At 56.4% G+C, this 14,641-nt stretch overlaps 1 protein-coding gene across 1 annotated transcript in view; it reads left to right on the top strand.

Annotated features, from left to right (window-relative positions):
- The first annotated feature begins 707 nt into the window (after positions 1-707).
- WDR1 (WD repeat domain 1) overlaps positions 708-14,641 on the top strand; it is a 39,419-nt gene continuing 25,485 nt past the window's right edge. The window contains exons 1-3 of the mRNA XM_039248981.1: positions 708-843; positions 1,297-1,418; positions 13,076-13,166. Of these exons, the coding sequence (XP_039104912.1) occupies positions 828-843; positions 1,297-1,418; positions 13,076-13,166 (229 nt within the window). The 5' untranslated portion in view covers positions 708-827. The remainder of the gene's footprint in view (positions 844-1,296; positions 1,419-13,075; positions 13,167-14,641) is intronic.

The following is a 14,641-nucleotide window of genomic DNA, read 5'->3' as shown; positions in this document are numbered from 1 at the left end:
AGAACCTAGATTCCCCTTTGCGCTCAGCTTCTTAGCTTTCTAAAGAACTTTTGAGAGAGAGAGTTTGGGGTCAGAAAGAAACCTCCCTGAAGTTTCTGCTGCGAAAGACTGTTTTCTAAGGGCGACTCCCCTTCAGCCTGGCCTCTAGAAAGAAAAAAACAAAAAGCCCACTATGTTTGCAAAACCCGAAGAGGCGCCCACGCAGCCTCGGCCGGAAGGCTGGCGGCTCGGGAACGCCCGCTACGCAAACACAGGCACGGACGAGGCTTCCGCAGCCCCCCGTTACAGCCCGCCGGCGCGCTCCGCCCCCGCACAACTTTTGCGGGGAGCGCCCCGAGGAGCCCGTCTGCCCACCCAACCCCCGAAGAGGAAACCCGCAGCCTTCCTCCACCCGCGGCCAGGCCAGGACCAGTCTGACGGAGACGATGCTCCCGCGCCGCCTTTTCACGGAGTCGTGGGTAACGTCACTTCCGGGGGCGGGGCGCCCGGGGCGGCCCCCTCGCGGCGCGGGGGGAGGGGCGGCCCCGTCCGCGCAGGCTCACGCGGGCTGCAGCCGCCGAGCCGAGTGCTTGACTATATATGGTCAAAGCTGGGGGCGAGCCGCGCGCGGGGCCGCGCTTCCGGGTTCGGCGCGTCCGCAGCGGCAGCGCGCAGGGCAGGGCGCGAGCCGGCCTCTGAGCCCGGGCCTCGGACCGCCCCCTCCGCGCCCGGCACGCCCGGCGCCGCCTTTCGGCCCCCGTCCCCGGCCCGGTCTCGGCCAGTCGGCTTCGCGGCGCGGGCGGCCCCGGAGGCTCTCTGCGAGCGCGGCGCGGTAACAAGTGGGCAGGATGCCGTACGAGATCAGTAAGTGCCGCGGCCCCGTGCCCCCGGGGTGGGCGCCCACGCCGCCGGCCCCCTCGGCCATCGGTGGGGCGCGAGGCGCGGGCCGCCCGGCGGGTCCCTGCCGCGGGGGAGGGGTGAGGGCGCGGGCCGGAGAGCGCCCCGCAGCCCTCGGGGCACCCGGCAGCGACCTCCGGCCCGGGGAGGGGTGCCCCAAAGTTGCCGCTGCGGGCTGGGCCCGTGGGAGCCCCCGAGTCCCTGAAGGGCCTGGTCGGGAGCGCGGACCAGGAAGTCGCGCTGTCCCCTGCGCTCCTTCAAAGTGGCTGCCGCCCCTCCCGGTGGAGGCAACAGGTGACCGGCTGAGACCGGTCCAGGGCCCCTCTCTCGTCCGCTCCCGCCCCTCCGTTTTCAGCCCGTCCGGGGGGGATGAGGTGGGGGCCGCCCCTAACGTGCTGTGCTTGATTTGTGTCTCCGCAGAGAAGGTGTTCGCCAGCCTCCCCCAGGTGGAGAGGGGCGTCTCCAAAATCATCGGCGGCGACCCCAAGGGCAACAATTTTCTTTACACCAATGGGAAGTGCGTCATTCTAAGAAACATCGACGTGAGTACCCCCTCCCCGCTCCCCTTCCCCGCCCAGGCGGGGGGGTTCCCATCATGGGCGCAACTCGCAGGTTAATTCTCCTTCCCCTCTACCCCCCTCCTCTCCCGCTCGGCAGCCTGAGGAGGGTGAGCATGCCACGCCCCCTCAGCCTTGGGACCTCACCTCGGAAGCCTAGCCGACCAGCGGCTGGTTTCAAGTTGATCCGGGCCCCCTTGTCTTCATGGGGAAACTGAGGCTCAGATTAGTTCAGGTCATAAGTATAAGGCCCCTGGATGAGGGGGCTCGGACACACCCGGGCAGCTGCTGCTTGACCTTGGGGTAGCTGGTGACTTGGGCCTGGGAATCCCAGTGCCCTCATCTGTAAAATGGAGGTGATGACACAAGGCTCCCTTCCCCCACTTCCCCTGACTGCCTGTGCCCGCTGAATGAGATGATGCGTCCCTCCCGCCGGCCCGCCTGGCACACACCCAGTGCTTGGTAAATGGCCCTTGTGTATAATCATTACCAACGCCCAGGGTCTCTGAATGTGACCGGCCAGGACTCACGCTCGGGCCTCTCTGCACACCAACTGGGTCTGAGCCCCTGGTGCAAGATCGGGAACAGTTTATTCCCATGAAGCAGTTAGACATTCCGTACCCAGGCTGAGAATGCTTACTCCTCTGTAATTACTGAAATGACCCAGGCTGTTTGTTGGTCTCCCCACAGCTGAGGTTGCACACCAAAATCTGTCTTCCCCTTTCGTCAGCCAGAGTGATGGCATGGGGGCTAGAAGGGGGAAGGGCCAGCACAACCTTGGTTGCGGGAAGGGGGCGGGGGGCTTCTCCTGAACTGTGCTTGGGGTCGGGCCTTGTGCACAGTATGTAGGTGGGTGATTTTGATTGGCCGCATTCTCTCAGGACGTCAGCTTAGATTCACGTCTGTTGTGAGTGATTACCCCTCGTGGGTTGGGATTGTTGTTGATTCGATGCACTTGCCCTCAGGAGCCTCACAACTGGCTGAGGCATTGAAGGGGCTGTGTGGGCCTCGGTCTTCTTGCCTGTAAAAGGAGAGGCCTCTGCCTGGCCTGGGGTGCTTCTGGCTCTGCCCTCATCTCTGGGTAAGGCGGCCAGTCACTCGTGCTCCTCTGCTCAAGGACCAGGCCCCGTGTGGCAGTTTCAGCCCTTCCCGGGCTTGCCGGGCACCTCAAACGAAGGGGGTGGGTGGGTGTGAATGTTCCCTGAAAGTGCTAACAGCTATTGTGCTAATCACACGGGTTCCTAGAAAGCTGATCTGGCCTCCCTCAGAACTGGGGGAAGCCTTGCCAAGGACTTAGGTGGTAATGATCCGGAGGTCTCCAGGGTGAGGTCCCGAGATTTCGAGGAAATGAAAGTTAGGTGACGCAAAGTAGATACTCACTTGTAATGTGGCAAACAAAATGGACTGAACCATTCTTGGGGCGCCAGAGCAGCGGGGCGCCAGGCCTGCGCCTAGCAGTCAATGCTCACGTCACGGCCAATTACATGCGCTTCGAGATGGGAGGCTGCTCGTGAGGTGCCTACTGTGTGTCTGGTACCAGCAAAGGTTCTTGAACTGCAGCATCTCCCTCAGCACCCCCCGCAACCCCACTGTGGGCCCATTGCTCCAAAGAGAGGTCAGGCCAGCGAGGGTCAAGGAGGACAGTGATCAGAGCTGCTTCCAGTGGAGGTGTTCATAGCCGCCCACAAGCACCCCCTTCACAAACATTCCCCACCTTGTGAAACTCCTTCTGCTTGTACTTCGGAAGTCTTTTTACCCAGAGTTCACCATTCTCTGGTGTGGGTGCGTCTGTTTTCCTTTCCCATCTATTTGTAAGTTTCTGCGGGGCCAGGACAACACGGGTGCTGCTACCGTGTCCCTTCCGGTTCTGTATGTAAATCAGACACCTGGGCTCTTATCGGACTGGGGGACCATTGGTACTCAGTTAAGGACGAGCACCATTTTTATTTGGGTACCACATTCTTGGGAGAAAGACGTGAGCACTCAGGGAAGAGGAAGGAAGGTGGTCTGGTGAAATTACAGCCTCAGGAAGAAGAGATCCAAAAGAAAGGTGGAGACCAGGTCGTGGAATGTCCAATGGATGTCTGATTGGCTTCCACTTGACATGTCCAAACCACAGTGAGGCTTCCTGTGTGTCCTGTTCCCAAACAGCGACGCCATTGCTCCGGCTGTTCAGGCCCCAGACCTTGGACTTGGACTTGATTTCCCTCTTTTTCTTCCACCCTGTATTTAATTCTTCAGTGAATCCTAGTGCCTCCTCTCAAACTAACTTCCGAATCTGACGTTTTTTCTACCTGCTGCTTCCGCCTCCTCCAAGCTACCGTCCTCTCTGGGTTGTGAGACAGAAAACCCAAACTGGTGTCCCTGATTCCGTGCTGGCTCTCCTCCGGTCTGCTCTCAGAGCACGGCTGGACCGGGTGTGTTAAAGTGGGAGGTGGCGTTCGTTGCTCCCTTTGCCCTCCCTTACTATGGCTGATAACGGCCTCGCCATCAAGCCTGCTACCTGAGTCTCACCCCCTAAACCCCACCCCACCCTTCTCACGCATCCCCAGGCACTCTGGCCTCCGTGATCTTTCTGAAACATGCCACGTATCTGTCTCAGGACATGGGAACTAACGGCACGCCCGTCCTGGCCTCCTCTACCCCTCAACACTAACATGGAGCGCGCCAGTGGGTGGGCCGCCACATCCTATGACCAGATGTGCCCATCTGCCTGTCATCTGTAAGCAGACTTGGAGCTCCTTGAAATTGGGGCTTTTTCTCCTGTTTCTGTCACCGCTGTGTCCTCCCCCAGGAGAGTGCCTGGCATATAACAGGTGCTCAGTAAGTACGTGTTTGTGAAAACGCCTTGAAAACCAGGCTGTGCCATGGAGATAATAGGCAACCATTGAAGGCTTTACTGTCTGGAAATAAGTAAGGCTCAGCCTGCTTAAGGTTGCTGGATCTTAATTGTGGCATCTTCCTCCTTTCCTACCAAACAGGCATCTGTACCCTTGTGACTTCCCACTTGGAGCCACTGCTGTCATTTGTTGTGTACTGAAAAGTTTTGTGAACCCAGCATACTGGCACTTCATACACTTTAGAAAAGAGTGTTTATTTCCTTTCAACACATCCATGGCCACACCTGCAGAATTAGAGGTGTGCAGCGATGTGACTCATCAGGGGAAAAAAATAATCCAGGGGATCCTAGGGGGCTCAGTCTGCTAAGCGTCCGACTCTTGATTTTGGCTCAGGTCACGATATCAGGGTTGTGGGATCGAGCCCTGTATTGAGCTCTGTGCTAAGAGTGGAGCCTGCTTAAGATTCTCTCTCCCTGTACGCCCCCCCCCGCCCCCAACACTCTCTCTTTAAAATAAAAATCAAAAAAGGAAAATCCAGAAGGGGAGAATCTGGTGTATTCTTACTGTGAGGCCACCATGGCCATTGCACCTGCCTAGTCTGCAGAGATGGGGAAGAGCTTCTCCAGGATTCTGATCCGCCCAGTGTCAGAGGCCCCTCAAAAGCTGCCAGAAGCAGCCAGCAGATTTGCTGCAGGGGCAGATTTGGGGTTTGCTTTTAAAGGACCCAGCCCCCAGATTCCAGAACTGAAATCTGTGTATTTGAACAACTTAGGGGCATAGAATCGAACTCTAGGAAGTGAAATGTTTGTTGTGGTTCAGCATGTTCTGCTTCCATATGAAGTTCAGGGTTGTTGAACTTGAGTGCTGAGTTGCTCATGGTGCAGTCTGAGGCCAGTCATGTGTACAAGGACCACCTGTGCATCCCCCCCCCATGGGGTGGGGGGTGTACTGAAGGCCAGATGGCTTGAGAATGGTTGACATTGTCCCTTCTGTCTGCACATGCCTCCTGAGTCCCTGTTGGGTGTGCCGGACGGCCACTAGCCCTGGGAACACAGATCCAGAGGCACACCCCCCCCCCGCCCCCGCACAGAGCTCGTGGTCATGGTGGGAGTGAAACAAGCCAGCAGGTGACCGAAGGGAACGGTGTGCTTGGTTAGCACCTGTGCAGAAAATGAGCAGGGCAGCACGTGCGTGAGCTTAACCCGGGAGAGAGCTGGGGGGGCGGGTGGTCTGATCTTAAGAGAGCCCAGACAAGGCCATGAGCCACGTGGACCAGTAATGTGATCAGATCTGTAGTAGAATTTGTTCTGTGCCTCATATTGGAGGTTCGAGATGACCACACTCAGCAAGTGCATAACAGCTGCTAGAACTAGCCCTTGCTGCTGGCATCCCCGCACACGTTCACTGAGCCTGTCTCGAGCCTTGCCTGTGGCCATGGTGTCCAAGATTTAAATCTGGTTGTGAGGAGGTTTTGCCCCCAGCCCCACCTCCTAAGAGATATCTGGCAATGTCTGAAGACGTTTTTGTGTTACTGGTATCTTATCTAGTGGGCAGAGGCCAGGGATGTTCCCAGGATCGCACAGTGCACAGGACTGTCCTGCAAGTTATCTGGCAAAATCTCAGTAGCTTTGAGATAGAAGAACCTTGGTGGGGAACATTATAACGCTCTGGTTAAGCACTTTAAAAGAATGTTCTGAGTGATTTGGGGGCACCTGGGTGACTCAGTCGGTTAGGCACTGACTCTGATTTCGGCTCAGGGCACACGGGCTGTGTGCTATGCTTGGGATTCTCTCCCTCTCTCTCTGCCCTTCCCCTGCTCGTGCTCTTTCTCTCAAAAACGAACATGTCCTGAATGATTTGGAAATAAGAGGAAAGAACCAGTTATGCCACAGAGCAGCAAGGAAGGTTCCTGGAGAAAGGGACACATTTGAGTTGGGTTTTGGAGGATGAGTAAGAGCTCTCCGGGAAGAGGAGTGAGGCAGAGACATAGCAGAGATGAGGAAGAATCTAGACTGGGAACCAAATGTGCACGGAGGTTGGAAGAAGTTTGACGTGGGCTCTGGGCAGTGGTTTCGGTACATTCCTTACCCTGTTTGTGGAGGTGTAGAGAGGGTTCTCGAAGCCTTGAAGGTTAAAGAAATTAAGGTTGCAGCCTCATGGCTGAGGCCAGTGGAGGGGCGGTCCTGGTTCTGGTAAGGTTGTGGAAGTTAGCTGTGCCCTGGATGGTTGGAGATGCCCGTTTGGATCCGTGTGCCATCATCCCCCGCGGGGCCTTGCTGATTTCAAAATCAGCAGAAGGGTCCACTGGCCCAGTGACGTGTAGTGACGTGTAATACAGGTGACGTGTAGACTCTGGAGAGGAAAGGGACTCTTCCAGAGTCTCAGTGGTGGAACCTGCCCGCCCTTGGTGCTGCTGGTAGACCCCTTAGACCTGGATCCCAAGCTCTGCTCAGCTTGCTAGTAGCTTCTACTCGCCAGTTTTATCTTACCCAGAAAATGGCGGTTTCTCCACCACAGACCATCCCAGCCTGGGCACCCCTGCCCATGTCCAGCTGTTCTCTGGGGGGACCACAGGCTTCTACTAGTCCACCGTGCCGCCCTGAGCACCGCCTCTGGTGAAGGAGCTCATCTTGGTTGAGCACAGTGTACGCTGGGCAGGGGCCAGGCACTTAACGTGTGTATTTCACCCAGTTTGGTTTTCTTCTCTGTAAAGCAGGGAGAACAGTTACAGGATCACCGTGGGATTTAACAGAGCCCTTTCTCAAGTACTCCTAGAGGCTTGCCTGGGCTGTGACGGTCCGTGGTGCCTTCCCCTTCACAACCGCCCTTTGGCTCCGTACTGTCTCTTTTTAGAGGTGTGGACACTGAAGCCCCAGGAGGTGCTGGGATCAGAACACGAGCCGTCTCCCGCCATGACTGCTCAGTGAGGCCCTGGGCAGGCAGAGGGAGAGGAGGGGCAGGAAGGGAGGTGGCAGTGTCCTTGTGCTGGGGTCCCTGCTCTAAGGCTCAGTTTGCTCCGTCGGGAAGGGGTTGAGCTGTGAGGCAGGAGGGAAAGTCACTCTGGGAGGGAGGGACCCCACAGGAACACTGAATGACCTGGCCCCACGCCGTTCGGGAACGCTCCCCTGTGGGCTAGGCAGAAGTGCTGCTCTGAGTTAGAGTCAGGCTAACGATGGTTCTAACCGTAGGTGAGACAGTAAGACTCCGGAATGAAGGCGTTTACCTGACTGCAGGTCCCCTTCTCCACGACTTACAAGTGGGTAGCCTTGGGCACATCGTTCTTTCTGTGCCCAGGTTTTTCTTTGCCTATGAGGTGGGTTGTGAGGTTACCTTCCTGTGGGATTTCAAAATCAGCAGAAGGGTCCACTGGCCCAGTGGCTGGGAGTGAACCCTTCATACACGGTGATTGGCAAATGGCCCTCAGGGTCCAGCGAGCCCTGGTCTTCTGGGGTATTTGGAGGCTGCCATGTTGGATCAGATACAGGCCCTGCCCTCTGTGGAGTTCACTTAGTGTGAAGCCACGCGGGTGTGAGAATGGCACGTGGTACACGGCAGAAAGCAGTAAGGGTGGTGGGGTGGGAGGTCCTGGATGGGAGTAGGCATTAGAGACTGGGAGAGACCTCCCATTTGGAGCAGCGGGGAAAGATTCTCGGAGGTGGGGCCTTCGCCTGGGTGTTAGAAGGCAAATAGGAGATATCAGTCATTGAGGACCAGGAAGGAAGGAAGGAAGTTCCGGGTTGAGGCAGATAAAGGGAAGAAAGTCACATAATGGTTTGATGGAGGAAGGAGCAGGGCGTGATGGAAAGTGGACCTTGGATTGTAGGGGAGGGTGCCATTCCTCCAGGCGAGAGGGAACCTCGAAGGTTGAGCAGGGCAGTGCCTGCTGGGTGCTGCTTGGGTGGCAGGTTCTATTTCTGCTGAGCATTCGCTCACCGCTGGCTCCCCAGGGCCAGCCAGATTCTTGGAAGGAGGAGATGAGCCATCCGTACGTGTCCTGTCTTCTGAGGCTGTGCGGTAGGGGCTCAGCTTTTGGTTTCAGGCTCAACGATCAGGAAGCACAGGTGCCTTGTAGCTGCTTCGGGGCCCGGTTACCGTGCAGTAACCTGAGTTTGTCCTTAGTCAACAACGGACAGAGCTTCCTGCAGGTTGTGTCTGATACATGGGTCCAGCTACTGATTACTGTTTTTAGGAACTGCAAGTATTTATAGAAAGCTCTGAAATGCAATCCTCCTGGAAGGTTGTGCTCACTTTGCCTGGTCCGAGTTTGGAGGAGCCCAGGGCTTTCTCTGGAGGCTCCGGGAGCAGGGGACTGCAGGACAGCATGGAGGCCCCTCCCGCAGAGCCTTGGCACCTGAGCAGACATGGGGACGTGAAGGAGCTTTGGGGAAGCCGGTGGCCCAGATGCTGCCCATACAAAGTGATTTTCGGGAGTCCCCCCCTTGGTCGGTGTAGTGAGTCTCCCGGGCGGGACGGGGCCTGCGAAGGTATGGGGGTTAGTTTCCTGGCAGAAAGCCTGGCCCTGGGGAGGGGTCTTGGTGCAGGTGGGAGGCCAGAGGGTGTCTGGTCTGCAGGAGAATGGGCCTCCTCGGGTTGGGTCCCGCAGGGCCCGAACCAGCGCTCCGTCAGCAGCCGGAGCGCCCTCACTCACCTTGCTGCCCCACAGGCCTTGGGGTCTGGAGGTACATGATAGGCCGGCTGTGGCTCGGAATCTTCCCTCACCTCTGTGACTCTCATCTTCCGTGTCTTCTGTGAGGCTCGCTGACCCCTCAGGTGTGTGGGCCGCATTCCTGGACCGACACTGGGGTCTCACCAGCCCCGAGCTCTGCCCCTTACTCAGCGATGTTGCTGAGTGACCACTGCAGACCCTGAGTAGGGCGCGGGTGGCTTCTGTTCTAGTCCCCAGGTGGGCCCAGGGAGGGAAGGGGCCCCGGCCAGGTAAGGCCCAGGGAGTAGCTCCTCAGCCTGGAGGGCCTGAGTGAGGCTGGAGTGGGGGTCCTGTGTGCAGTGTGGGGGTGGGGTCCGGGAAGAATGCAGTTAGTGGGGTTAGGTTCTGCTGCTCCCGAGGGAAGGATATCAACCAGGGGAACCAGGTGATGAGACCCAGGACTTAGAAGCGGGGGATGGGGGGTGTAGCAGTCCACGGGAGGTAGAGAGCGGTCCAGAAGGTAGTGTCCCGCTCCCCAGGAGGGCCTGGGTGGAATTTGGCGGGGGTGGAAAGCGGAGGTGGGTTCGGGAACTATTGAGGAAGGGGGTGGAGGGCCAGGAGCAGGCCTAGGGGGGGGGGCTGGTAGATGGAAAGTTGCAGTGAGCTGCTGCCCCCTGTGAGGTCAGGGAGTGGGGGTTGGGTCCCAGTCCTGGGGCCTTACAGACTCCGCTGATCTGGAAGGAGCCTGACCTGGCAGAACACAGTGGGGTCAGGGGACCTGTTACTTCTGCCTCCAGTAGCCAGCCTCCCCCTGTGAGGTGTGAGACAGAGTCATTGTGTTCAGTTGGAAAATCTGGCCCCTCCCTCGCTGGCTCAGTTGCATTTGCAAGGCACACAGAGCCCTGTCTCACCCAGCTTGGAGATCCTGGTGCCTGTGGCCGAGAGGAGGGAGGATGACCTTGGGCGTTACACAGCCCCTGCACTGGCCACCCACACCATTTAGGGGAAGGAATGTGTAGGGCTAGAACTTCCTCCCAAAACCTCTGCCTGCTTCTCTGGTATCCCTGCCCTGGGGCCTCGGAGCCCCCAAGGGGGCTGGGTGCCAGCCAGCAGGGGTGCTCAGTTGTCCTCAGAATGGGTTTTCTCATCTGTAAAGTGGGCTGGTGGTGCCCGCTGTGTGGGTGTAAGACCCCTCAGTCAGCCTTGAAACAGACACGTGGAGAAGGATATTGGTAGTGGTAGCCTGTCTGCAGACTGCTTGTGGCCAGCTTCTGTGCTAGGGATCTTGTCTATGTTCAGGTTTTAGAGTATGATGCACTAATTTGGGCCAGGAGTGGGTTGGATTCCAGACATCTTAATTTTATTGAGGCATAATTTAGATAGAGGAAGATTTCTTTTGCTGCACAGCTTGACAAATGCGTACGGCCCATAACTGCCACTGTAATCCGGACACAGAACCTTCCCATCATTTCCAGAAGCGCTCTCCTAACCCCTTGCAGCCAGTGGGCTCCCTTCACCCCCGGCACCCGACAAGGACCAGTCTGCTTTCTGTCTGTATAAGTTTGTCTTCTCTGGAATATCATGGAGAAGGAGTCCCGCAACCGAGGGCGTTTTTTGTGTCTTTTTCACTCAGTGTAATGCCTGTAAGGTTCACTCAAGTTGCTGAATGTGGTGGTAGTTTGCTCCCCTTTATCGCGGGGTTGCATCCACTGTGTGGATCCAGCGTGGTGTTTCTTCATTCACCTGTTGGTGGACCTTTGGGTTGTTCCCGTTTGGGGCTATTAACGTGTAAAGTGATGATGAACCCTCACACGTGTGACTTATTGGGGGGTGGTGTGCTTCTGTTTCCTGGGCACATCCCTGGGAGTAGGATTGCAGGTTTTGTGTGGGAAGTGTAGCCTAACTTCATGCAAAACCAGCCAAACTATTTTCCATCCGCATCGTCTCGCATTCCCACCCACAGTACATGAACATTCCAGCGCCCCGCCCCCCTGTCCTTGCCAGCATTTGGTGATGTCACTCTTTGAATCTTGCTGAGTCCAGTGGGTGTACAGCAGTATCTTATTGTGGCTTTGATTTGCTTTTCCCAAAGGCTGATGACATTGAGCACCTTTTCCTGTGCTTGTTTGCCATTCATGACATCCCATTTGAATACCTGAAACCGTTCTAATTTCACTAGCAAATAGTTATTCTGAGATGGATTAATTTATGAAGAATGTACATCTAGTGCCCACTACGTCACTTAATGCCAAGTGTTAAGTCTTGGGGTGAAAAGGACTCAGTAAACTTTCTCCACAAAACCATTTATTAAGCACCTGCTTTTCGTTAACTGCTCTGATGGCTGAAAAGATAAATGCACTTGAAGCAACTTGCAGAAAAATTAGAAGAGGGGACAACGAGGTTCAGGACTGCGGGTTTTCCCACTATCCAAAAACAGAGTGTTCTACTATGAAACGTTATATGAGCCAAAATGGCCTAATGCAAAGAAATAGTTACCATCACTTTGGAATGAAAACATTTTTGAGTGGTCCTAGACCACCCCCCCCAAAATTACCTTTCTCAGGCTTTTCTGATACCTTAGCACACATCTTGCTAACAGATGCACGAAATAAATGGCGATAAAGCCCAGGTGCTCTCAGATACCGCGCAGAGCTCTGGTAGCTTGACTGTGACGTGCTGAGTGCGGTTCCTCAGAAGGGAGCTGGGGGGCACCGCTTGCTGCTCCGGGGGGGGGGTGCGCATTGCCCCATACTGGCTCATCTCCCTGTGACACCCATGCTGAATGCTATCTTGGCCTTTTGCCTTTTTTCATGAGAGTGAAGAATCCTGTTTGGATTTTTCAGTTAGTGAAAACAGGTACTTAGTGTAGGTGTTTTGGAAAAGCAGAGTGGCACAGTGCAAGCATTGGAGGAGAGGTGAGAGGAGACGGTCACAGGAGGCTTCGTGCAGGAGGCAGCTCTTCAGTTAGGCCTCCTAAGTAGGTGTCAGTAGGCAAGACGGGTGCTCCTGGCCCCGGGAACGGCGTTCGCAGAGGCATAGGACTAAGGAAAGGCAAAAGGTGGCCGGTGGTAGGCGGGGCTAGAAATTAGGGTGTACCCCTCTGGTCTCAGTCTTGTGGGATGGGGGTGTGGGGATCCCATAGCCAGAAGGCAGAGAAGAGTGCAGGCCTCTGATCTTGTGGTCAGGGCAGGGAGAGGAGAGGGCAGTTGGGGATCAGGTTAGATGCACCTGCAGCAGCTGCTTCTGGAAAGCTGGGCATCCTGCACGGGGACCTGATGTAGCCCCAGCCTCCCGCCGGTGGGAAGCTGCCTCTTTCAAGAGCGCTTGGTTTGTAGAAAGTGGACAGTGGGAATCAGGAGTAGAGGACCATGTCTTTATTCCCTCCTGAAAGAAAGCCCGGCTGCAGAGACAAATTGAGAGCATCGCAGTATGCGTGTGTCGGGTTCACTGAGGCCTCTCGGCTGTGTGTGCAAGCGGGGGGCGCCGTGCTCTACTTTTAGTAAATTCTACGTTAAAACCTCGTTGCCGAGTAGTGGAGATACTCCTAGTCCCAGATGCCGGCCCTGTTCTTGCTGCGAGTCCAGCCAACCCTCCATCTGTGCTACACAGCGAGTGGGAAGCCCAGTTTCCCTGTGAAGACTGTAACCAGGAGAGGCTCCCAGCCCCACACCCCCGTGAGACCCTGTAGCTCGAAGCAGGGCCCTGGGTCAGGCCTTACCCTGGCAGCTGGGGTAGAGTGCTTGTGAACAGGGGGACTGACACGCAGGTGACTTGAGAACGCAGCTGCAGGTGGTTGCCTCCCACCGAGGAAAGTAGGACAGTCGACTTTCGGTGAAGCTTCCGTCTCGTGTATGTGTGTGTTTCATAAACACGTACTTGTACTATGATGAGTGCAGGAAAGCAAAGACCATGCTCTCAAGTTCTACAGCCGTAGACTAAAGAGAAAGATGAAAATACTTGGATTTCTGTCACCCTAAGACAGGCAGGCAGGCGGTAGGTGTGCGGGCAGGTAGGCGTGCTGTTGGAAGTTTTGACTTCAGAGTGTGTGTGTGTGTGTGTGTGTGTGTGTGTGTGAGTGATCCACCCACCCGCCCCAGATCCACTGATCGGGAGAGTGGGAGGCATTCCTTGTGTTCCCTTCTGTCTCCTCCCTGCAGAACCCAGCCGTTGCGGACATCTACACGGAGCACGCCCATCAGGTGGTGGTGGCCAAGTACGCACCCAGCGGTTTCTATGTCGCCTCTGGAGGTACCTGTGCGCGCACACGGATGCACGTGGTGGGGCCCGGGAGGCCTCCAGGCCACAATGGGCTTTGGGCTTGGGGAGGGTAGGGTGGCGGGAGGTAGAGATATATGAGGGGTGATGGGGGGAGGGGAAGGGAGGGTGGAGGTGGCAGGTGGCTCCAGTGTGATGGATTCCGCTTGGAGCTGACAAGGAAAGTAGAAGCCTCCAAAAAGCCCCGTCGCAGGACTTTGTAGTTGGTGGTGTTCCAGCTGGTTCCGGCTCCGAGGTCAGGAGAAATGCCCACGTGAGGCTGGCCTGAGGCCTTTGTGGGTAGCCGTATCATGATGTTTTGGAGCTCATTTTGTGTGTGTGTGTGTGTGTGTGTGTGTGTGTGTGTGTTCGCGCGCGCGCGCTCTTTCTGAATTGCAGCTTTGTCTCATGTCACCTTTATTCATGAGCTGCTCCTTTCCCAGTCCCCCTTGGTGCTGGCTTCAGGCAAGCGCTCTGGTCTGTGCCTTTGCTCTCTCCAGCCGGGCTTTTGTGTGGCTCTGTGGGAGGCTGGCTAAGCGGAGGGACAGAAAGATCTTTACCACGTAGGATGCTTTGTTTACCCCGTTCTTTGGGGTAGATCTTTTTACCATTTACAGATGAAAAAGGGAGGCACAGAGGTCTCACATTCGTTCACTGCCTCACTCGTTCTACACTCAGCAAGATGCTTATGGCGGCCTTGCCTGTACCCAGCTGTGTTCCAGCCCCAGGGAAAGCCAGGCGAGGGAGCTGAAGTGGGCCTTGTCAGCCTCCCCATAGAGGCACAGAGATGGACGAATGGCCAGAAGAGCTAACCGACCAGGAGAGGAGGCTGGAGTTCATACTCTCCAGGAGCCGCGCGGTCTGCACGGGGTCGCTCCCTGCATGGGAGGCAGCGCAGGGCCCTGGCCCTGGAGGGTGCACCCCTTACTGACTGTGCAGCCTTCCTTAATAATTTACCTTCCTGGGCCTTGATGTTCTCTCCCAGAAGCTGGACAGAGGATCCAGAGTAGCAGTGTGTGTGGCATGCATATGACGGTCTTGCACTGCTGGCCACCTGACAGCAGGTGACCCAAGTGTCTGCCACTAAAACGGGGACATGCTGGGCCAACAGGCCTGCTGGCTGATGGCAAATGCCGGTGCTCGGGGTCGCATGTAAAGGGCTCGGGCAGGAGCCTGGCCTGTAGTGGGCATTTAATGACGTTTGTGTTTAGATCTGCTCCAAGGCTATCTGTAAACCTTTCATTCATTTTTTTTTTTTTAATGTTAATTTATTTTTGAGAGAGAGTGACAGTGTGAGCGGGGGAGGGGCAGAGAAAGAGGGAAACACAGAATCCGAAGCAGGCTCCAGGCTCCAGGCTGTCAGCACAGAGCCCCACGTGGACAGCAGCAAGCCTGATGTGGGGCTTGAACTCATGGACGGAGAGACCATGACCTGAGCCAAAGTCAGATGCTTAACTGAGCCACCCAGG

The sequence above is a fragment of the Hyaena hyaena genome, unplaced genomic scaffold (genome assembly GCF_003009895.1).
Source record: "Hyaena hyaena isolate Hyena2069 unplaced genomic scaffold, ASM300989v1 scaffold_328, whole genome shotgun sequence".
In the NCBI taxonomy this organism is placed as follows: domain Eukaryota; kingdom Metazoa; phylum Chordata; class Mammalia; order Carnivora; family Hyaenidae; genus Hyaena; species Hyaena hyaena.
The sequence above is the reverse complement of the archived record's forward strand: the minus strand, read 5'-3'. Positions and strand labels throughout refer to the sequence as shown.